The sequence below is a fragment of the Hyalella azteca genome, unplaced genomic scaffold, assembly GCF_000764305.2.
Source record: "Hyalella azteca isolate HAZT.00-mixed unplaced genomic scaffold, Hazt_2.0.2 contig3122, whole genome shotgun sequence".
Classification (NCBI taxonomy): Eukaryota; Metazoa; Arthropoda; class Malacostraca; order Amphipoda; family Hyalellidae; genus Hyalella; species Hyalella azteca.
This window is the reverse complement of record NW_025933375.1, coordinates 324551-350093: the sequence shown is the minus strand read 5'-3', so window position 1 is coordinate 350093 and position 25543 is coordinate 324551. Positions and strand designations below refer to the sequence as shown.

Sequence of the window (25543 nt, the reverse complement as noted above, 5' to 3'; positions counted from 1 at the left end):
TATGTATAATTCGACGAAGATAAACATAGAGTTCAAATCACCGTCTAGTAGAAGCCACCTTCAGAAAACCAGGGTGTGGCATTGGATATGTGCCAAGAACAGACTAGATAAAGCTATGAAAAAATATATGTTCAAATTTGAAATGCCTAGCAGCCTAGCACCACATCGAACCCTAGTCTAGTAGCTACTTCAAACTATCGTCAGTCATGAAAAGATCCGGTCAAATGGCACGATATTAGATCATCTGTGAACAAGGCACGAAAAGGAAAAGAATCGGCGACAGGCCTCATCAGGCCTACACTGCAGCGCCGAGATCACTTTGTTATGTTATGTTATGTTATGTTATGTTATGTTATGTTATGTTATGTTATGTTATGTTATGTTATGTTATGTTATATGGGATATTAGAAGACTTAGACTCGAGAAGCATAACATGATAGATAACATGGAGGCCGTGATGCAACCCTTGTACAGAACAGGAAACTCGCGTTTTCAGCGGCGCAATCAAACTTATCCGTTTTTTAACGCGTAATTATTTAGCAGTGGAGGTTAAAAACGTTTTAGTCTTAATAAAATAACGATTAATTATAGCTTTTAAAATCCGGTAATTTCAACACTACATCAAAAGGAATACAGGCAAATATTTGGCATTGAAAGCATTGACGCAAAGTGATTTTTAACAATGTTACAGCTAAATGCGGTGATATGCATTTTACTACATTTTACCGTAAGAACTACACTTATATAATTTTAAAATCCGGTAATTTCAATATTACATCAAAAGGAATACAGACAAATGTTTTGTAATGAAATCATTGAGGCAGAGTGATTTTTAACAATGTTACAGCTAAATGCGGTGATATGCATTTTACTACATGTTACCGTAAGAATTACATTTTTATTAGTAGCGTTCAAAAACTCGCACTCAAAAATAATCCGTTAGTTTACCAACTTTAGGCAGCTGCAACAGCTGCGTCTCACATACAAGAAAAGCAATCGTCGAGCACAAATAAATTAAGCCGCTAATAAAACAGTGCTGACTTCGTAGTGTCGACCTGGGGCCATACTTTCAAAACTCGCTAAGTGAACGTAAGTACTTACGCTCTATTTTCTTGTCTATGATTTGTGGATTTGTCTTGAATGGCCGTGAATAATTGGCTGATGAACTTACGATCTCTTAACTTTTGTTGAAAGTATGGCCCATGATCTATATGGGCAGCCATCATGGCTAAATGAAAGTGTTCAATAGTGTTCAATAGTGGCTACTGAACACTACTAAACACTTTGAAATATTGTTCAATAGTGTTCGACAGTATTCAATAGCCACTATTGAACACTATTGAACACTTTAGAATATTTTTCAATTGTGTTCAATAGCCACTATTGAACACTATTGAACACTTTAAATATTGTTCAATAGTGTTCGATAGTGTTCAATAGCCACTATTGAACACTATTTAACACTTTAAAATATTGTTCAATAGTGTTCAATAGCCACTATTGAACACTACTGAACACTTTAAAATATTGTTCAATAGTGTTCAATAGTGTTCAATAGCCACTATTGAACACTATTGAACACTTTAAAATATGGTTCAATAGTGTTCGATAGTGTTCAATAGTCACTATTGAACACTATTGAACACTTTAAATATTGTACCGTAGTGTTCGATAGTGTTAATAGCCACTATTGCACACTATTGAACACTTTAAATATTGTTCAGTAGTGTTCGATAGTGTTCAATAGCCACTATTGAACACTATTGAACACTTTAAATATTGTTCAGGAGTGTTCGATAGTGTTTAATAGCAACTTTTGAACACTATTGAACACTTTCATTAAATGAAATCTCACTTAGCGAGAAAGCCGGACGGTAATGTATGAGACAAACCTGCATGCTGAAATTCCGCAACATTGCAAAACATTTGGAGCGAAGAAGAAGAAACACGACAATAGCAGTAGTCAGAACCAGCACAATAGCGGGCAAGAATACCTTTCCCACGACAAAGCTTAAAAACCGTCGCCAAGACGTGGTTGAAAACCTGGGCCTATACTTTCAAAAAAGTTAAGAGATCGTAAGTTCATCAGCCAATCATTGACGGCCTTTCAAGCAAAATTCACCAATCATAGACAAGAAAATAGAGCGTAAGTACTTACGTTCACTTAGCGAGTTTTGAAAGTATGGTCCCTGGTACCACGATGCACCAATTGCACCATGCATTCATGGTGACATGTATACCAGCATTCATGGTGACATGTATACCAGGATTCATGGTGACATGTATACCAGGCATTTATGGTGACATGTATACCAGGATTCATGGTGACATGTATACCAGCATTCATAGTGACATGTATACCAGCATTCATAGTGACATGTATACCAGCATTCGTGGTGACATGTATACCAGCATTCATAGTGACATGTATACCAGCATTCGTGGTGACATGTATATCTGTCTCTTATACACATCTAGATGTGTATAAGAGACAGGTTATGAACTGCATTATTGGCAAGGGGCATAGTTATGAACTGCATTATTGACAAGGGGCATAGTTATGAACTGCATAATACTTCTATCTGTCAACGCAGTAGAAACCTTCACAAATTACGCTAATTGCAGTTCAAGTAGTGGCGAAAGTAATCTAAATTAATTAGGGAAAAAAAATTCATTATTCATTTCCGGCGGACAATGCAGCGAACCCACGTTACCATGAGGAACATTTGCCTTCAATAGCCTAGAGCTTCGACCCCTGTGAAACAAACGGCGGATAATTCTGGTATCATTTCATTCCATAATAAACGACAAACTTCCCTGAACATGTCTCTTCCCTTTCTGGAATATTTTAATAGATTGAGTTTTATTCTCATCATAGCAACAAAATCAAATTACTTATTGCGTATATCAGCACTCGAGTGGTTTTGTTTCATTTATGGTTAAAATCGTAACGCAAAAAAAGTAATACTAGCGATACTGGCCTGGAGATTGATGTACACAATAAAATTATCAATACTTTGACTTTGGAGTTATTTTACAGCCAAGAGTTGATGGAAGTCTCCACTGGTTATTCAAGCGGCAAACCCCTGCCGTTAGTGCCGCCAGATGAGTTCTATAGGGGCAAGGGTTGTCTCCGCAACAAAATACTGTTCCTATATGGCAGTGATAAAAAAGTTTCATGTGCGAGGGTTGACATGGCAGTGTGGTGCTCATGTGCGAGGGTTGACATGGCAGTGTGGTGCTCATGTGCGAGGGTTGACATAGCAATGTGGTGCTGGAGACTCTACATCGAAATGACGCATTCCTAACTGCTGCTGCCGTCGAGAGAGTGTGACCTGCCCGTGCATCTACATTCTCCAGACGACCTCATGAAAGTAGAGAGCGGCACAATACTGGGCTTGCAGTCTAGCAGCTCATGATAATAAAGATGTGTAGCTTTTTCCCGCCCGCCAACCTACTCAGGGCCGTACTTGTGCTGTACAAATAGGCTCTTTTCGTGCTCTACCAGCGCTCTGCCAGTGCTCTACCAGTGCTCTGCCTGTGCTCTACCCGTGCTCTGCCAGTGCTCTACCAGTTCTCAACCCAGGCTCTACCAGTGCTCTACCCATGCTCTACTAGTGCCTTGCCAACCAGTGCTCTACCAGTGCTCTGCCAACCAGTGCTCTACCAGTGCTCTGCCAACCAGTGCTCTACCAGTGTTCTGCCAACCAGTGCTCTGCCAGTTCTCTACCAGTGCTCTACCAGTGCTCTGCCAGTTCTCTACCAGTGCTCTACCCATGCTCTACCAGTGCTCTGCCAGTTCTCTACCAGTGCTCTGCCAGTGCTCTACCCGTGCTCTGCCAGTGCTCTGCCCGTGCTCTACCAGTGCTCTACCCGTGCTCTGCCAGTGCTCTGCCCGTGCTCTACCAGTGCTCTACCAGTGCTCAACCAGTGCTCTACCAGTGCTCTACCAGTGCCCTACCCGTGCTCTACCAGTGCTCTACCCGTGCTCTACCCGTGCTCTACCAGTGCTCAACCAGCGCTCTACCAGTGCTCAACCAGTGCTCTGCCACTGCTCTACCCGTGCTCTACCAGTGCTCTGCCAGTGCTCTACCAGTGCTCTACCCGTGCTCTGCCAGTGCTCAACCCGTGCTCTGCCAGTGCTCAACCCGTGCTCTACCAGTGCTCTTCCAGTGCTCAACCAGTGCTCTACGCGTACTATACCAGTGCTCAACTCGTGCTCTACCAGTGCTCTACCAGTGCTCTACCAGTGCTCTATCAGTGCTCTACCAGTGCTCTACCAGTGCTCTACCAGTGCTCAACCCGTGCTCTACCAGTGCTCTGCCAGTACTCTGCCAGTGCTCTACCAGTGCTCTGCCAGTGCTCTGCCAGTGCTCTGCCAGTGCTCTACCAGTGCTCTGCCAGTACTCAAAACGTTCTCTACCCAAGCTCTACCCATGCTACCAGTGTTTTCCCAGTGCTCTGCCCGTGCTCCACCAGTGCTCTACCAGTGCTTTACCAGTGCTCAATTCCCGTGCTCTACCAGTGCTCTGCCCGTGCTCTACCAGTGCTCTACCCGTTCTTTACCCATGCTCTACCAGTGCTCTACCTGTTCTTTACCCAAGCTCTACCCCTGCTAACAGTGTTTTACCAGTGCTCTGCCCGTGCTCCACCTATATACCCGAGCTCTACAGGTGCTCTACAGGTGCTCTACCAGTGTGCCAGCCCTGCTCAACCAAATCTCTTCTCCTGTTCTCCCAAAGCTCCAGCGTTCACGCCGGAATACTTAAGACTTTAATTAGTAAATCGAATGGAGAAATAGCGAGCTATGTCAAAAAATTCATCATGTTGATAAATGATGAGTCTAGTGGAAATAAATATAATTTCGTATAAATTGATGTTAACAAATATGGATGCAAAAATTCATCAATAAAGTATTGGTTGCAAGGTTAGAGCGAGAAGTAAAAAGCTAAAAACCGGTTAATGCACTAGTGGCTTCCATCGTGCATAAGCTTCTCAGGTGACGATGTGTAAATTGATGACAATTAAAACTTAGGACTAGACAAATCTATACAGGTTATAATAAAAATGTACAAGACAAGGCTATATTATAAAGAAAATGTTGAAAAAGACAAGGCTATATTGACGACAATGAATACGTAGAAAAAGACTATTTACACTACATGACAATGAAAACGTAGAATAAGACCAGCAGATGTTATGATAATTAAAACTTAGGACTAGACAAATCTATACAGGTTATAGAGAAAATGTTGAAAAATATAAGGCTATATTGACGACATTGAAAATCTAGAATGAGACTATCTTATATAGAGACGACAATGAATACGTAGAAAAAGACTATATAGACTACATGACAATGAAAACGTAGAACAAGACCAGCCGATGTTGATGACAATGAAAACTTAGGACTAGACAAATCTATACAGGTTATAAAGAAAATGTTTAAAAAGACAAGCCTATATTGACGACAATGAATACGTAGAAAAAGACTATTTACACTACATGACAATGAAAACGTAGAACAAGACCAGACGATGTTGATGACAATGAAAACTTAGGACTAGACAAATCTATACAGGTAATAAATAAAATGTTGGAAAAGACAAGGCTACATTGACGACAATGAAATCTAGAATGAGACTATACCTATATAGACGACAATGAAAACGTAGAATAAGACCAGCCGATGTTGATGACGATGAAAACTTCGGACTAGACAAATCTATACAGGTTATAATAAAAATGTAAAAAAAGACGAGGCTATATTGACGACAATGAAAATCTAGAATGAGACTAGCTTAGACGATGAATACGTAGAAAAAGACTATTTAGACTACCTACATGACAATGAAAACGTATAATAAGACCAGCCGATGTTGATGATAATGAAAACGTAGAACATAGCACGCGGTCATTTTTAGCTGCAAAATCGCTGTGGGTGGAACAAAGGAGCTGACTAGATTCTCAACGTTCATTAAATATTTACTTTCGTTGGACATTAAATGGCTATTGACATAAATTTTCTAGCTCTTTCAAGCGAGCCTTGAACGTGAGAAAAGACTTAGAGTGAACAAAAATTATAATTGGTGCTAAATATCAGTAATGAGAAAAGATTTTAGGTGAACAATGATTATTTTACTAAACGTCATTAAGAAGGTAGTTATCACTGATATCTGGTGGCCGAAAATTCGAAAATGAAAAATAAAGCAACCACATCTACGATACATGCAGGAAATGTAAATGAAATTGATATAAATACATTCTTCATGTTGAATGCGAGCCCAATCATGTTTTGAATACATCATAAAATTTACAGTTGGAAACTAAAGTTTGTGAAATAAATTGGAAAAGTCACGAGAGCTGAAAGTGAAAGCAACTCCAAGTCTGAAATGAAGGCGGCCCTGGGGCCGGATTATCAAAGCTTCGTAACTTTTTGTACTTACGACAAAAAAGTTCTGTGGTACGTAAATACACCCTAATTTTGGCATTATCAAAACTTTCGTACGCAAGTCTTAGCTAAAAGCCTAAATTTTTTCCCCGCGCAAATGTTTTTATAATACCGCCGCTAGTATTACGTTGTCATAGCAACGCCACTCGTAAGTCGATTTTGCGTACTTACGAAGTTTTGATAATACGGCCCCTGAACAGCGCCCGATATGGCGACAAGAATTACTGTGAGAGTTTCGCTGTCTTTGAACGATGAGAACAAACACTGATGCCAGCTTATATAGGATGTCTTTGGTAAATGAAGGGTGTCTTTGGTAAATGAAGGATGTCTTTGGTAAATGAAGGATGTCTTTGGTAAATGAAGGATGTCTTTGGTAAATGAAGGATGTCTTTGGTAAATGAAGGATGTCTATTAAGGATTATAGGATGTCTTTGGTGAATGAAGGATGTCTTTGGTAAATGAAGGTGGTCTTTGAGATGTCTTTGGTGAATGAAGGATGTCTTTGGTAAATGAAGGTGGTCTTTGAAGGATTATAGGATGTCTTTGGTGAATGAAGGATGTCTTTGGTAAATGAAGGTGGTCTTTGAGGGATTATAGGATGTCTTTGGTAAGCGAATGACACAGAGCGTATCCCAGATACCCTTTACCACCTCGTGAAAAAATGGGTGAAGTCATTGCATGATGCTAGTTGTGTAGGCTGAATGAGCCGTTAACTTATCGAATACAATAATAAAAATGGAGGAACATTAAGACGAGGCAATAGTTTACTTATCTGTTATCTGGCAATAGTTAACTTATCTGTTATCTACTGCCAAGTTGAATTATTATCGGATATTATATTATTGCAAATTATCAAGTTGCAAATTAAATAATTAGTTGATTTTTCACTTAAATTAAAGGATATGATTACGAGTTTGCAAAATTATTATAAAGCTTGAAACAAAGATCGATGAATATTTCAACTGAATTCATGTGGATAATCTCCTAATTTCTCCACATGAATTGTTACTTTCTCCATTGAATGTTACTTGCTTAAAATTCGAGTCAATTTCGACAATTTCAAATTTTTCACAAAAATAAAGTACGTTTAGCAAATTTGAATTGATTATTCCACAAAACCTGCTGTACTGACCGAGTGTTATACATCATTGTTGTCTATAATAAACTATCTTAATTTATTTATCAATTATCCATGATAAGTTTACCATGGATAGGAACGAGGCAGCTCTACCGGGGCCAGCCAATTAAATAAGTTTAAATAAGTTAGGGACTTGCCACTGCGACGCAAGGACCGCAGGCTCATTATGCGCGGTAAAAATGCTTCATCCAATTTAACTGATTTATTCTCTTACCGCAATCCAATAATGAAATCAAGCAAGTGCTAACCAGCGTAAGTACTTACGCTCTATTTTCTTGTCTATGATTGGTGGATTTTGCTTGAAAGGCCGTCAATGATTGGCTGATGAACTTACGATCTCTTAACTTTTTTTGAAAGTATAGGCCCAGGCAGGAAATCAGTCGTTAATGAATTAAATCTAAATTAAAAAAATATAACTCAGTACTCACTGCAGCGAGTGACAGAGCACTGCATTTTCCCGTCGACGAAAACGTGAAGTCACGGACAGACAGACAGGCGGACAGACGGACAGACATGGCGAGCACAATAGTGCATTTTTTCTATAAATGAGAAAATGCGCTAAAAATAATTCTACGTTCTGCCCTGGGATTCAAGTGCGAAAAAAAAGTCATCTATAAAATAAGTCAATGTGAGAAACCAGTTGAGAACTAAAACACTCGTGCGTAGGACGCATAAACCACCATAGATTGTCATCAACATCCAGTTCTTTCCGAGCAGAATTGCTAGCGCTCGACATCGATGATGAATAGATTATTCTGTTTGGGAGTCATCGTTGGCTTGTCTTTGGAATGAAGATCATCGACAAGCTCGTTAATTTGACAGACATCCGGTCAGGAATCGATTAAACCTGGGCCTATACTTTCAAAAAAAGTTCATAGATCGTAAGTTCATCAGCCAATCATTGACGGCCTTTCAAGCAAAATCCACCAATCATAGACAAGAAAATAGAGCGTAAGTACTTACGTTCACTATACTTTCAAAAAAGTTAGGAGATCGTAAGTTCATCAGCCAATCATTGATGGCCTTTCAAGCAAAATCCACCAATCATAGACAAGAAAATAGAGCGTAAGTACTTACGTTCACTTAGCGAGTTTTGAAAGTATGGCCCCTGACACTTAAAGTTACATTATTCAACGCGATTCTTCATTATAGAAAGTCGCGCGCCTTGCGTAATTGTTGAAACGATTCTTCACATTAAATTTAACGGAAATTTTAGTTATACGAAGGAATCTTTAACGAAAATGATTACATTAGTGCAATTCTGGATTAGGCAAAAAATTCTTCAGCAGAACCATAGAAAAACAGTAAGTTGATCAAGCCCATTTCTACCTCCAAACGACGTGTATTTTTATTAGAATAATGCAGCCCATGAAAGTCATATTGTAACTTTGTAAAACATCCCAGACGATGACAGCTAGGCACATAAGCAATAAGAAAACAGAAATTGAGAGGGAAATAAATGGCACGTAGTTTCAACATATAAAGATGGCCTGAGAGTAAAAATCAAGAGTCACCGACAGTTTCAAAAAGGACTATATTTAGCCTCTATATACAGTAGCAATGGGGCGACACTCGATAGAGAGCCCAACCTTGTGTATCTCGAGTGCAACGAACAGAAATTAGCACCTGTCTACTAATATTCTATATAACGTCATGTTGATAATTACATTTATTATCAGTATCATTAAATTAGGCTCAAGGAATACACTTGCCTGAATAAATAAATAAAACATAAACATTGATAAGTATCTTTTCAATCAGTTAGCAAACATTTAGAAACACAAATGTTGAGTGTCAATCTCGGCAGCAGAAAGCTGAAGATTATTCATATGTGACGGTCAACGGAAAAGCCATAAGCAGATCTTGATTTATTACGACATACTCGTGAATGTTTGTACCGAGCCTATCTTATCGGGAAGTCTGAAGCAGTGAGGCCAAGAAATGAAGCTTATAAAGTATTACATCTCCATAACCTACTGAACGTATAAAGTATTACATCTCCATAACCTACTGAACGTTTAAAATTTTTCATCTCCATAACCTACTGAACGTTTAAAGTATTTCGTCTCCATAACCTACTGAACGTATAATTAAAATATTTCATCTCCATAACCTACTCAATGTATTAAGTATTTCATCTTCATAACCTACTGAACATTTAAAGTATTTCATCTTCATAACCTACTTAACCTTCAAAGTATTTCATCTTCATAACCTACTGAACGTATAAAGTATTTCATCTCCATAACCTACTAAACGTTCAAAGTATTTAATTTCCATTACCTACTGAACGTTTAAAGTATATCATATTCATAACCTACTGAACTTTTACAGTATTTCATCTCCATAACCTACTGAAGGTTCAAAGTACTTCATCTCCATAACCTGCTGAACTTTTAAAGTATTTCATCTTCATAACCTACTGAACGTATAAAGTATTTCATCTTCATAACCTACTGAACGTATAAAGTATTTCATCTCCATAACCTACTGAACGTTCAAAGCATTTCATCTCCATAACCTACTGAACGTATAAAGTATTTCATCTCCATAACCTACTGAACGTTTAAAGTATTTCATCTCCATAACCTACTGAACGTATAAAGCATTTCATATTCATAACCTACTGAACGATTAAAGTATTTTTTCTCCATATATAACCTACTGAACATATAATGCACATTTCTGAGGGCTTCAGCTTACTCATGAACATTACGAGGGAATATTTTGACCTAAATTTCAATAATTAAAATTGTGCCCTCTATGACGTGTTCTTGCATTGCAAACTAACAATCATGAATGTGCTCGTCTGTAAATATTTGAAATCACATTCATCGGATAGCGGCATATATGTAGTCAGTCGTGCTTAGAACGTAATAAGAAAATTATGAAAAATTTGATGCACATACAATGAGACACAACGAAATACAAACTACTCGTGTCTACCTCAATTTATAGGTCCACAGCCGAAATGAAGATGATAGGCACTTCCATATGTCCGCAGGCACAACACAATTATGGTTTACAGTCTACATGAACAATTAAGTACCGTACTTCCAAATGTCAGCAGGCAGGCAGAGCTAAATTATGGTTTACAGTCTACATGAACAATTAAGTATCGTACTTCCATATGTCCGCAGGCAGAGCACAATTATGGTTTACAGTCTACATAAACAATTAAGTACCGTACATCCATAATCCGCAGGCAGAGCACAATTATGGTTTACAGTCTACATGATCAACTACCGTACTTCTAAATGCCCGCAGACTCATCGGCGGCCATAATCCAAGAAAAGCGATCCAAGTATTATATTTATCGTAGTATAAAGTTTATCGTATTTTTATGAACGTTTATCGTAGTTTTATGAGCGTTTATATCAGTTTTATGAGCGTTTATCGTCGTTTCGTCTTGACTGAACGTTTTATATATGAGATGAACTATCGACCTGGTCAAATCAGAACAAACGATACTAGCAACAAGCTATACAAGGATTGAGCCTCAGTGTTGCATGTGCGTTATCGTCCGTATCAACCTAACTAATTGGGTTCGATCAACACACATTTAAATTCTTTAAATTTTGAACTGAATTAGTAATGACGAATTATTCAAGGCAGCATCTCGAGACGCGAAGGTAGAATCGCGATGTTTGGCAGGTACAGAACATACTTATACTTCAGACAAAGACTTCTCAGAAGTAATTCTTCAAGGAAATAGTGAATCTGCGCTTTAAAAGCTAGTCGACAACGGCAGTCCAGTACTTGGTAGACCATCTCCCTGAGTCTGATGCCCATGCATGGCTGTGAAAGATGCCACGTTGGCTATGTTCCATGTAAGCATTCTAGTATGATTAAATGGCGCATAGAACAAGACAAGAACAGACTAAGACGCCTTCAAGAACAGACTAAACGAAGCTATGCAGGAACATATATTCAGTCTTAAAATGCCTAGCAAATTACGGACCAGGCAATAAGTCCAGACGAAGCTGTGCAGGAGCATATGTTCAGTCTTAAAATGCCTAGCAAATTACGGACCAGGAGCCATACTTTCAAAACTCGCTAAGTGAACGTAATTACTTACGCTCTATTTTCTTGTCTTTAATTGGTGTATTTTGCTTGAAAGGCCGTCAATGATTGGCTGATGAACTTACGATCTCTTAAGTTTTTTTGAAAGTATAGGCCCAGGCTATAAGTCCAGCAGATATCTCAATCAATCGTCAGTTATGGAAAGATCGGATTCAATATGAAAGGCCGGACCATTTGTGTATCAAGTTACGAAAAACTCAAGAATCGGCAACAGGCCATGGGCCTATTTCTTCAGGGCCGAAACTCCTATACTATTCTATTCTAATCTAGTGTCTGAAGCAGTGGGGGCATATGAGATGCACTTCCCGTTTAAAAGTCTCGCAGCCAAGTACCCCTCACTTGGGCTTAGTTTATATGGTTAGCAGGGGAAACTCTAAGCACCAGGTTCTGGTGTAATTATCTTGGACGCATGGCAAGCAACTAGCGCGGCCGCTCAAAATTACACCTAATAAAGCGAGCGTAAAGCGTGAAGCTTCCTTCCAACGCAGCGTCCGGTCGCTGAGACAAGCTCGCTCCTTTGAGGGAAAAATGTAATTGAAAAGAAATTTGATTTGTACGGGCGGGAAAAGTTGCTAAATTGCAGACAAAAGCAAAATTGGCGCCAGATAAGTAAATTTATTAGGAAATTTTTAAATGTTCTGCATCGGAGTGATATAGATGATTTATGTATTGCAAAATTTGACAGTTGTGTGATGTGTAATGGAAATCGCACATTATAATGTTGGAAGCGAGAAAGGCTTCCAACATTAAGGAGAAACCATTCCGGAATCGGTAAGGCGTTAAACAAATGGGACGGTAACATAACATTAATTTTAAGTTCCTGAAAAATATTTGTTAAATTTGTTACATCATGTATCTAAGTTTGACAATAACAACTAACAAATTAAATACGGTAAGAAAAGTTAGATGGGAGATCAGAAAAAGCAATTTATCAGTAGCCTGGTGTATAAGACTTCAGTTTATAGTATAATCTCATGTTTACGGCAGTAGCTTCAAGTTTACGGCAGTAGCCTCATGTTTACGGCAGAAGCCTCATGTTTACGGAAGTAACATCATGTTTACGGCAGTAGCCTCATGTTTACGACAGTAGCCTCGTGTTTACGTCAGTAGCCTCATGTTTACGGCAGTAGCCTCATGTTTACGGCAGTAGCCTCATGTTTACGGCAGTAGCCTCATGTTTACGGCAGTAGCCTCATGTTTACGGCAGAAGCCTTCAGTTTATGGCAGTAGCCTCATGTTTACGGCTGTAGTTGTTTACGGCAGTAGCCTCATGTTTACGGCAGTAGCCTCATGTTTACGGCAGTAATATAAGTATACGTGTTCCCATCAGGTCTTAGGATCCTGTAACTTGAGTTGAAAGTAATAGTTTGCGTGTTAATCAACCTGCTTTTCTTCATAACATAAAATAAATGTTGAATAATTGGTTAACTGTTGATGATTCGGTCACTCTGGGCATGGTGGTGGGCATGGTGGTGGGCATGGTGGTGGGCATGGTGGCGGGCATGGTAGTCATGAAGGCGGGCATAATGGCGAGCATGGTACTAATGATGGAGGGCATAGTGGCGGGCATGGTTATGGGCATGGTGGTGGGCATACTGGCGGGCATGGCGGCGGGCATGGAGGTGGGCATGGAGGTGGGCATGGTGGTGGGCATGGTGGCGGGCATGTCATTCAAACTTTCCATCAAACACATTCAAGCCGCACATCCAGTATCAATTAAACGGGTACCCAGACGGTCAATCACGCTCGTGACAATCGGCTGACGCAAGCTTTTAACATAACATAACATAACATAACATAACATAACATAACATAACATAACATAACATAACATAACATAACATAGTGATGTCGGCGCTGAAGCGTAGGCCTGATGTGGCCTGTCGCCGATTCTTTTACTTTTCGTGCCTTGTTCACAGAAGATCTAAACTCGTGTCATTTGACCGGATCAAACTATCAGACGATAGTTTGATAGTTTGATCAAGCCCTTGATCGTTTAGGGTTGAGGGGCACGATGAGCTCTATGGCCGCCAGTCGGTGTAAGGGGCAAGCAAGTGTCTGCAGCTCGCAGGGCGGGAAAACATCTACGGTTTTTCCTGTAACGCTCATTTATAATTAAATCTATATCGCCTTTTCTTTGACGCCCACTTATATCATTTATAATCTATCTCGCCTTTTCTTTGACGCTTACTTATAATCAATCTCGTCTATCCTGTGACGCTCACTTATAATCAACATCGCCTTTTTTTTGACGCTCATTTATAATCAATATCGCCTTTCTTTGACGCTCGTTTATAATCAATCTCGTCTTTTCTTTAACGCTCATTTATAATCAATTCCGTCTTTCCTGTGACGCTCGTTTATCGCAGTGAAAGATTTTGATCAAGTACTTCATATAGCAGTGTATTAAAAACTTGAAACCCTACCAGAAGCGTTGAAAATAGCAGTTAATACTATTTTCCAACATACCAGAGTCTTATAAACTGTTATTTCATACACTGATGTTGTGTTTAGTGTTCAGATAAAACGAGTGCCTTGAATGTTATTGAATTTGGAAGCGCAGCCGTTAGCCACAAATTCAACTCTTAAACCAGGTCTGGAGCCAAACGATCAGCGGAAGCAGGCATAGCAGCATCGGAACTGCGAAATCACACACCACGCTAGAATCACCGCATGCCACACCAGTTCCAAAACGGCTAAAAGCCATAGCGCCATGTCTGCATTATAGTATCAAGTCAGTATAGTCTTCATGGATTTTTAATATCCCTATACCTCCACTTTGCCTCCTCACTTTGCTGCAGCCAGTGATCAGCTCCAGCCAATTAATCTTATCCCATTTAAGATTAGCCAGCTTATTCACAATTACCCTAACAAAATTTAGAGTCGCCCCAGCTTCTGGTAATCCAAATCAGAAGCTGCCGCGTCTGTAAATTTTCACTGTGTATATCGTAAGCTGGCGCTTTGCAATGGTACCTTGTTTACCAGTGCTTCTATAGGCTTAAACTCAATTAAAAGTACCGTTAACATTAGTATGTATACGAGTAATTAGTTACTGGATGCGTTAGCCAACAATGTTAGAAAAATTACCGTTAACGTTATGACCGGCGTTTCAGTGGCCGGTGGGCACGTGAAAAGAAACACCGTGTCGCCGTTTTTATTCTAATTTAACACTAGAAATCCGTAAAACATCTGATAAAAACGGCGAAACAGTTTATTTTCACGGGTCAACCGGCCACTAGAACGCCAGTGGGACCGTTTTTTCTAACAGTGAAGAAACTGATAATTGCTAGCACTTCTTCTCTCGCTGTCGCATCTAACGTCATGAAGACGAAACGTTACTCGTGGTGTGACTGAGGGCCGCTACGCTACGATAGTCGTGTTTTCTGACTTAGAATTTTCTTTCGAATTACGCAACTGGGAATAGAAAGAAAGATTTGACAAGAAAGATTTGACATTTGACAAAGACCAAATTGGTCTTTTGTTTTAATTTCTATGCTTCATGGAACATTTCGATGAAAGTTATATAACATCATAAACGTTGATGTCAAGCACGGTAGTATTATTTTTCAATTCTTCATTTAATTTTTTTAATTTTTACACGGCGCTCTGATTCACTAAGTATTGCAAATAATAACTTGACTATCTAGCATTAGTATAAGAGGGCAAATTATAAAGGAGGCTGCAGTGAACTCCATTTTATGTTTTGATGAATTTAATACAAATGCAAAAAATATGCAAGAACCTCAGTCACAAACTTGGTCGAGGAGCTCAACAAAATCTGCCTGACCACAACGAGGAAATAAGTCATTATTTTAAAAATCGAGCGTTCTGAAGTCTCGCATTTTTATTGAATAAAACAAAAAACAAATGTGCCACAAAATGTCTAATGACCTTGCAATGCGCCGTGAAAATTGATACAGAAAGTTTAGTTTTTTTAATGGACTTGGCTTATTCATTAGCAATAACAACTAATACACATGCAGTAGCTTCTCTCGCGTGAAGAATTTCCGTAGCGAAATAAACCCATACAAAGTTTTTTAAAATAGACTTGGCTTATTCATGAACATTGAGCAGTAACAACTAACACACATGTAATAGCTTTTCTCGCGTGAAAAATTTCCATAGCGAAATAAACCCATACAAAGTTTTTTAAAATAGACTTGGCTTATTCATGAACATTGAGCAGTAAAAACTAACACACGTGCAATACCGTAGCTTTTCTCGCGTGAAGAATTTCCATAGCGAAAAAAAAAAAACGTACGAAGCTCTGCTGGTCGTTACGCACTTGTTAGCAACACGTACACAAGTGAATATTTTAATTGGTGTAGCCACTTGACCGTCACCGCTCGCAGACGTCGCGCAAGCCACAGGTCAAAGCTGCAACATTGAACCTTACGCTTTTGCTTGACTCGCGACTTGCAGATCAGAAAAAGATCTGTAGATTTAGTGAGATTCAAAGAAATATTAAGTGATATAAAGAAAAGATCGAGCTCGAGGCAGGGTCATTAACTTATTATGAAGGTCGCCACATACTCAGCCCATAGGTGACGGTCAAAGCCACAGGTCAAAGCTGCAACATTGAACCTAACGCCTTAGCTTGACTCGCGACTTGCAGATCAGAATAATCAGACCTAAAGATTTGGAATAGAATAGAAGTGTCGGCACTGAGGAAATAGGCCCATGGCCTGTTGCCGATTCTTGAATTTTTCGTGACTTGATTCACAAGGGTTCCAGCCTTTGGAACCCGGTCTTTCCATAGCTGACGATTGATTGAGACAGCTGCTGGACTTATTGCCTGGTTTGATGAGATTCAAAGAAATATTATATGATATACAGAAAAGATCGAGCTCGGTGCAGGTCATTATGAAGAGGCACCCCATAGAACGCACCTGTTTCAAGGAGTGGGCAACCGTGAGTCGGGGCATCAGGAGACATGAGGTCACCCCGATCCCAAGCAGGAGGTTGAAGGCGGAGGTCCAAGGGACCATCGCGCAAGAAAATAACAGCAGTGTCCGCTAAAATGTTCACACGACACAGCACTAGTGAGAGATGAGAGCACATGCAGCAACAACAGCTCACCACGCACCAACTCCTGTGGACCTCACACGACCACTTCTGTCCACGTACTGACTGACTGACTGCCNATTTATTTATATTAGATATGATACTATTATTTATTTATATTAGATATGATACTATTATTTATTTAGATTAGATATGATACTATTATTTATTTAGATTAGATATGATACTATTATTTATTTAGATTAGATATGATACTATTATTTATTTATATTAGATATGATACTATTATTAGTATTATATATTATCCTATTATTTATTTATAGTAGATATGATACTATTATTCGTATTAGATATGATACATTCGTCACAAGATACTCAACTCTCATTGACAGTATCATATTAGTCGCTTGGTATATTGAAATAATTCTGTTAATTAAAGGAATTATGATACGTTTAAAATCTCTTGAGTAGAAGTTACCAGTGATAAATTTCTTATAATCGGATATAAATTTTTATAAATATCGGATATATCGGAAATTTTATATCGGATATAAAATTTTAAAATTTATATAAAATTTGTAACTGCGCTGTACGAAAATAATACAATGATAAACAATAAATATTACAGTTATATATGGGCAATGAGGCATAATATACCGGACACAAATTACTCTAAGCATTCACGGCGACATAATATAGTTTTGATATGAACATCGAACCCGGTGGAAGTCTAGTAGCTACTTCAAACTATCGTCAGTCATGAAAAGATCCGGTCAAATGACATGATTTTAGATCTAAGTAATAATCTCACTTAATGTGAATTTTTAGATCTGATTTAGATCTAAGTAATAATGCCACTTAATTAGAATAAGTAACAATGTATAGTTTTCTTTGCTTTTAAGTTTTTACATTTTAGATCTTCTGTGAACAAGGCACGAAAAGGAAAAGAATCGGCGACAGGCCACATCAGGCCTACACTTCAGCGCCGAGTTCAATATGTTATGTTATGTTGTGTTATGTTATGTTATGTTATGTTATGTTATGTTATGTTATGTTATGTTATGTTATGTTATGTTATGTTATGTTATGTTATCTTATGTTATGTTATGTTATATTATGTTATGTTATGTTATGTTATGTTATGTTATGTTATGTTATGTTATGTTATGAAGTCTCATGAAGACATCGTAAGGCCAAGTAAGTTAGCGTCACTACAAAGAGTTTCTATGACACCGCGCGTGTCGCCCACAGGGCGGCGGTATACAAGAAGGCAACCGCGGCGACAGTGCTTATCGCAACACGAAGTTCTTTGTGTGCTCGCGACAATTGCACAATCGGCGACACATAACCCATGTTTAGTGTTCGAATGTTGAGATGAAGTTCTAAAGGTAGGTTCAGCTATTGAAGAGCTATAGACACTGGTAATTCAGAGGTAAGTTTAGTTATTAGTTACTGGTTATGGTTATGGTTAGTTATGGAAAGATCGGGTTCCAAAGGCCGGATTTCTTGTGAATCAAGTCACGAAAAGTACAAGAATCGGCAACAGGCCATGGGCCTATTTCTTCAGTGCCGACACTTCTATTATATTCTATGAACAAGAATCGGCAACAGGCCATGGGCCTATTTCTTCAGTGCCGACACTTCTATTTTATTCTCTTCAATAACATTTGCTTATGTGTAGAATAATTACATATAACATCTGTTTTACCACAAGCATGAAAAAGTGTTTTGGTTGCTCCAGCTGCACAGAAAATGCAAATGGTGTCTGCGGTTGCAAAGTAGTCGACGCACAGCAAATGTTCTAGTTTAATCACCAACATCAGGAACATAAAGTTTTAATAAACTTAATTGTATGCAGTTGCATAAACATTGAAAAATGTGAAGGCATTAGCGCAATCATACGAGCTAAAAATTTCCTTCCTCGAATAAATTTCAGAACCGTTAAAAATACCGTTAATTATTTTTCACATTTTTTCCAAGTTTAGGATAAAATTTTACTATTTAATGCATTTATTTGTTCTATCTGAAAATTACTCTACGTATCATAGCTTAACAGATGCCGTATATGCTGATAAAAAAATTCTTCTTGTATACATACAATTTTGAATTTTTCAAAGCAAAGCGAGTAAATTCAACACGTGATTTCCGACGAAGTGATCAATTCTAGGCAGTGATAAAACAATTAGCCTTGAAGCAAAGAAACAGCTACAAATTAAGTGCTTATAGTTCAGTCACCCATCTAAGTAATGTATTGGAATTCTATGACTCAAATTGAGCACAATCAACTTTGTACAAAGCCCCTAGCTGATAAGATACAAGCTAAGCTCTGAACGTAACTATATGTACATCACAGGACGAATTAGTTATATATTTTTCTCACATAGGAAAATGAATTAGAATAAAACCTTGATAATTTTGGAATTTTGGTACAGAGGCAGAATTATAAACATTGGTGCACGTGATATTACTGGATCAAATATGCCCGCGGATAAGTTCAGTATGATAGCCGACTCTCTAAAATTCAGGCAACTCTCAATTTAACACTCTTATTAATTGCATAAAAACTGTAGTGAGTTCAATTTGTGTGCCCTCGGATCAGACATAATTCAGTTTGAAATTATTTAGCAGGAGACATAGTGAAGCGGGGATTGTCAACATGTCAAATTAGACGATATGAAGTGTTGAACTCTTTTTTTTTACTGCGTTAAGAGGCCTATAGGAATTTCAAGAGAACACGTCTTCAGTTACGTACTGCTACATCGATAAGGAAATTGAGGGCGAGCACGATAAGCTTATCTTCATATGATTACACCTACAACATCTATAGGCTGGTGCAAGCCTTCTTCCAACTAATATTAGTTACGTATGTAAGAAACAATCTTTCGCTGTCAAAAACTGCATTGCCAATTTTTCCCCGTGCAACATGTACAATAGCAGAAATAAATTATTTTAGTGTGTATACTACAATTTTAGGGTCTCAGAGTAAATTAAAGTTCCCCAAATTCTTTCGACCTGCGTTAGTAGATTATTGCCGCAGGGTGGTCCAGTGGTTACAGTTCAGGGCCTTTACTTTCAAAAAAAAAATTAAGAGATCGTAAGTTCGTCAGCCAATCATTGACGGCCTTTCAAGCAAAATCCACCAATCATAGACAAGAAAATAGAGCGTAAGTACTTACGTTCACTTAGCGAGTTTTGAAAGTATGGCCCCAGAGTACCAAGATTGTCGCAGAGAGGCGCGGGTTCGATCCCAGCTCTGTGCGCCAGTTTCTGGTCAGAATCGGCGAGGAGGCCGGGCGGTTAAGTACAGCAGAATAATTTTAGCAGTGAGTTGCGAGTTCGAGACCGCAAAATGCTGTGAATGTTCTACGATGTTAAGAATCGGCGACAGGCCTACGGCCTAATAAACGCTGAAACCGCTATTTTTAGTCTCGAAATAGCGGAATCGTTGGCCGCGGCAAAATTGAACGTCTAACTTGGTCTGGCTCCATGGTTAGCCCAACACTTAGAATAGAATAGAAGTGTCGGCGTTGAAGAAATAGGCCTATGGCCTGTTGCCGATTCTTGAATTTTTCGTGACTTGATTCACAAGGGATCTGGCCTTTGGAACCCGATCTTTCCATAACTGACGATTGATTGAGATAGCTGCTGGACTTATTGCCTGGTCCGTAATTTGCTAGGCATTTTAAGACTGAAGATGATTCATAAAAATATTTTTCTAGGGAAATAGGCCCTGGGTGCAAGGCGAGCCTCAATAATCTAGAAGCTGCTGGACAACAATGTTCTTGGTGTGTGCTGTAGTACAGTCCACTACTTTACTTGGTCATTTTTGATTGCCGCTCATCGTAGATGAAATTATTAAAAAACGGAAAAAAAGAAAAGCAACGAAGGAAAATTCCTCTGAACGAATTTTGTTTTTCTTTTACGATGCTAAAAATATCATTTTTAAATTCCTGAGATGGTTTCATTAATTGATATCGCCGTTCCTCTTACAACTTATTTGTGGAGTGCCCTTATAAAAAAATATAACTCAGTACTCACTCATGGTTGAATTAATACATGTATTGATTCAACCATGGTACTCACTGCAGTGAGTGACAGAGAGCGCATTTTCTCGTCGACGAAAACGTGAAGTCACGGACAGACGGACAGACAGACGGACGAACATAACGATCACAATAGAATGGATTCCATGAATGAGAAAATGCGCTAAAAATGGTTGAAATGGGCATTAGAAAATATTTAATTGATTATTGACAATAACCTAAATTCCTGGGGACCTTCTCATTAATTACGACATTGTAAGTGAGACCTAATCTCATCTGCTGCTGAACTGCTCATCTGCCGGTAGTACAGGGGTAAGTTTGAAGCCTCTGAGCCTCTATTTACCTTCAATTATCATCATGTATATATCATTATATATACTAATTACCTTCAATTATGATCCTCTTTCAATAATATATTTCTGGAAGAAAAAGATTGAGTGTGGAAGAGCTTTTTTTTGCAGCTTGCAAGTGACGCTGACTTTCGCGTGAAAAAACTTTTACAGTGAAAAAATTTATTTGGTCAAAATTTAGAAGCGAAAGAATGACTTAAAAAGAAGTCTATGTTACCATCAATGATGGTCTTGCATTTAGATGAATTCTTTTAGATGTAGATCTTCTTCGAGTTAAAAATTAGAGCGATCTCAATTCTCGGCAGGAATGAAACATGCCCACGTACCGTCATGACAATTTGAGCCTAATCCGACTGGAAATAAATTATTTTGGCTTTACATAACATAACATAGTGATGTCGGCGCGGGAGTGTAGGCCTGATGTGGCCTGTCGCCGATTCTTTTCCTTTTCGTGCCTTGTTCACAGAAGATCTAATATCAACACATTTGCCCGGATCTTTTCATGACTGGCGATAGTTTGAAGTAGCTACTAGACTTCCACCGGGTTCGATAACGAGGCATTTCAAATCTGAACATATATTTTTCCATAGCTTTATCTAGTCTGTACTTGAACGCGTTCATACTTGGAGCGCATTATACTTCAAGTGCGATTTTAAGCAGAAAATTAAAACTCCCGACTTCGATACTTCCCCCTTCGTGTATCCATGTATACCACACATCTGTACAAGATCAAGTTGTGGGAAAGCTCGCGATATTTATTTTGTTGAGCGAAAAATAAGAGAGAAACCCGTTCATTTCAGTCCACTATTTATCCCTGTGGTTAAAGAGAGGAGACGTCAATTTATAACCTCATTAACTGAGGGCAAAAAATAACAAACCTCAAGTTTGCCATATCTGACAACTATGGCTGTACGAGCATTAAAAGACCTCCTGCTGAGATTTCAAAGTTAAAATGCTACAAGATCAGGCGCGGCAGCGAACAAGTTCCTACGAATGCTATCCAGAGGTAGCAACTGCGCGAGTTGATATCAATCCGAGTTGTCTGGAATTGATAGAATAGAAGTGTCGGCGTTGAAGAAATAGGCCCATGGCCTGTTGCCGATTCTTGAATTTTTCGTGACTTGATTCACAAGGGATCCGGCCTTAGGAACTCGATTTTTCCATAACTGACGATTGATTGAGATAGCTGCTGGACTTATTGCCTGGTCCATAATTTGCTGGGCATTTTAAGACTGAACAAATGCTCCTGCTTAGCTTCGTCTAGTCTGTTTTTGAAGATGTTCATACTTGGAGCGTCAACGATGCTATCAGGGAGGCTGTTTCCAACAATTTCCAGTGACCAATTAAACAGACGTATTCGTGATACTTCGAGAGGGTACAGGCATGGTTGAACTAGTATAAGGTTGACCCATGAGATGCTCATTTTTGCGGATGTAGTTTGTTGTTCGCCTGTGACGTCACTGATCTCAGTGACGTCACGTACATTAACCAATCACCGAAATGCGATCAAACCAGTCAACCAATCCGTCATGGGAATGACGGGATTGTTTACGTTTCTCGATCTCAGTGACGTAACAAGAAAGCTGAACTGAAAGACGGAAATCCTCCTGGGTTAACCTTATATAATTTAATCATGGGTACAGAAGACAACGCAAAGTTTGGACAAGACGCAACGCAAGGCAACTGCCGTTTTCATTGCACCGTTTCGCGCTGCAAGAAACATGCCTGCTTTTGATCGAACAAACTTTTTTTGAGCAGTGAATTTTCAAAAAATTTAAGGGAAAACCTATGAGTCGGCAGCATTAAATAGTAGTAGATTATTCGCATCAAGGATTACTGATGAAGAATTAAATACTGTTGAAGAAACGCAGAGTTCGCTTGAAAAGACGTACAAATAAACGCTGTAATCAAGAATTGTTAAGAAAAGAGTAACCGTTCAGTGTAAGAAGGGGGTAAAAATTAGAGGTGATTTCCATACATGTTGTATTAGAGATAGAATACATAAAATCTCATTGACATCAAAGTGTTCAAATGAAGATAATGCAGTAGGAGAATTAGGCTGACTAATGACCTGGACAGTCTGGTGCTCTAAAACTATACTCCACAAAGAAATGCAATTAAATGGAACAATTAGCTATAGTGAACATAACTACCATTAAGAAAAGAATATAACTCATCGTTCGAAATTGCGTCCATTGTCCTTCCTTCATCCATAGAAATTATGCTTCCTTAGTAAGCTGCAGTTTGCTCGAATACCATGAAGCAGTAATAAAAAAAAAACGGTTTCCAATGCTCGTTCTAAAGCATAAGCTGATCATTAAATAGATTCAAGTTAATTAAGTCCAAATTCTATACAACCGCAAGTTCATGGATATTGAACAGGGCCTATACTTTCAAAAAAGTTAAGAGATCGTAAGTTCATCAGCCAATCATTGACGGCCTTTTATTGTTGATAATTCGATCTGTTGATAATGTTGATAATTCGATCTGTTGAAAATGTTGATAATTCGATCGAATAGCGATGTATCCGGTGACAGCCATGCGAACAATAGGTTAGATAAGCGCTATCTCAACTCGAGCTAAATCGAAGAGGTTTATCTCACTATATATAGTCACAAAGAGCGTATCACACAAAAGGCACGTAACTACTTCGCGATGTTGCGCAATCCGCATTAACATCGCGTTTAATGTAAGAACAAATCGACGTTTTCCCGTCACACTATATTTCTCTTCCGGCATCACTCCTCGAAAGTTCCCGTCACACTATATTTCTCTTCCGGCATCACTCCTCCAAATTTCTCGTCACACTATATTTCTCTTCCGGCATCACTCATCGAAATATCCTAAGCGGGAAATAATAATACGCTTCGATCATCACAATCTATGTCGTACGCCTTTCAAACAGTATTGATCAGCATTTTATGAAGGTGAACTAGTCACAATGCAACGCATACGTACAGAAGTTCATCCATGAATTTTTTACAGAATCCTCAATTTCTCACACAGCGAGCGGCGGCTTTTGCAGCCAACTTGAATATATTTCATAAGTGTATTTTCCGAGCACAGGCTTCAAAGTATTATAATTGTAAACGCATGATATCGAAAGTGCATACTCCCTTATAAACTTTAATGGCCGTCGACAACTGAGACAGAAAATCAGCAAAATCAACGCTATAAATAACCTAATCAGCGGTAGTATCATGTTCAAGGTAGCCAATATATAAATAGCAAAAACAATCACTTATCACCGACAGAATCGAACTTACAAACGACAATAAAAGCTGAACACATGAGTACGATTGAAGCTCTTCAAACAACCCAGAGGAACGTTCGGAAATAAGTTTAATGCAACTTTTTTTCACTCGCAGACTAGGCTCCATTAAACCATTTATTATCGGTCGTAAGCTTAAACATAAACAACCTATGGACCTGGGGCCGGATTATCAAAACTTCGTAACTTTTTCTACTTACGACAAAAAAGTTCTGTGGTACGTGAATACACCCTAATTTTGACATTATCAAAACTTTCGTACGCAAGTCTTAGCTAAAAGCCTAAATTTTTTTCCCGCGCAAATGTTTTTATAATACCATCGCTAGTTTTACATTGTTATAGCAACACCACTCGTAAGTCGATTTTGCGTACTTACGAAGTTTTGATAATACGGCTCCTGGGCCTTTTGGACCTGGGCCAGTACTTTCAAAAAAAGTTAAGAGATCGTAAGTTCATCAGCCAATAATTGACGGCCTTTCCAGCAAAATCCACCAATCATAGACCAGAAAATAGAGCGTAAGTACTTACGTTCACTTAGCCAGTTTTGAAAGTATGGCCCCAGTGAGTGTAGGCACTCTACCTCCATGCCCGTATATCGTCGACAGCTCAGTGCTGGCCATGGACATTGTTTTCAAGTTATCTTAACAAATACATTACCATAAAAGCATAATAGTTCATTACATAGAAGCTCCACCCAAAAAATGTAAATATCCAGAAAAATGTACAATGGAAACATGACTACAAAAACCCATTGCAAGGAGTAAATGTATTGATTTTCTCGTTGAACTTCAACCCTTTAAGTTTCGAGGTTTCATTGGTTACAATGGCTATGAAAAGTAAGTTATTCATGATAATTGACTAATTTAAACCCATGTGAAACATTAACATTTTCATAAGCTCATACATCGTTGTCACGTTAGCGGCGCGTCTAACCTCAGTGGCGATACATCGGAACAATTTGATGGGTAATACGTACGATCTATACAACTGCTACGATCTTTAAAGGTTTTTTGCTTGGCAATGAAAGGAGAAAGATTGCATGACACATAAACGTCGTAGCACAGTGGCGCTAGAAGACAATTGGTTACCAAAAATACAATAAAGACAATGCTTGATGGTTCGTCATCAATCAAGAGACCAATTATAGTAGTATCATTTAACCCTCTACCGCCTGACATGAGT

The 25543-nt window shown here is 38.7% G+C and overlaps 1 protein-coding gene across 1 annotated transcript in view; it reads right to left on the bottom strand.

Moving 5' to 3' along the window:
- Nucleotides 1-16783, bottom strand: part of LOC108674299 (basement membrane-specific heparan sulfate proteoglycan core protein) — a 117441-nt gene extending 100658 nt beyond the window's left edge. The window contains exon 1 of the mRNA XM_047885789.1: nt 16562-16783. Within this exon, the coding sequence (XP_047741745.1) occupies nt 16562-16660 (99 nt within the window). The 5' untranslated portion in view covers nt 16661-16783. The remainder of the gene's footprint in view (nt 1-16561) is intronic.
- Nucleotides 16784-25543: the final 8760 nt, after the last annotated feature.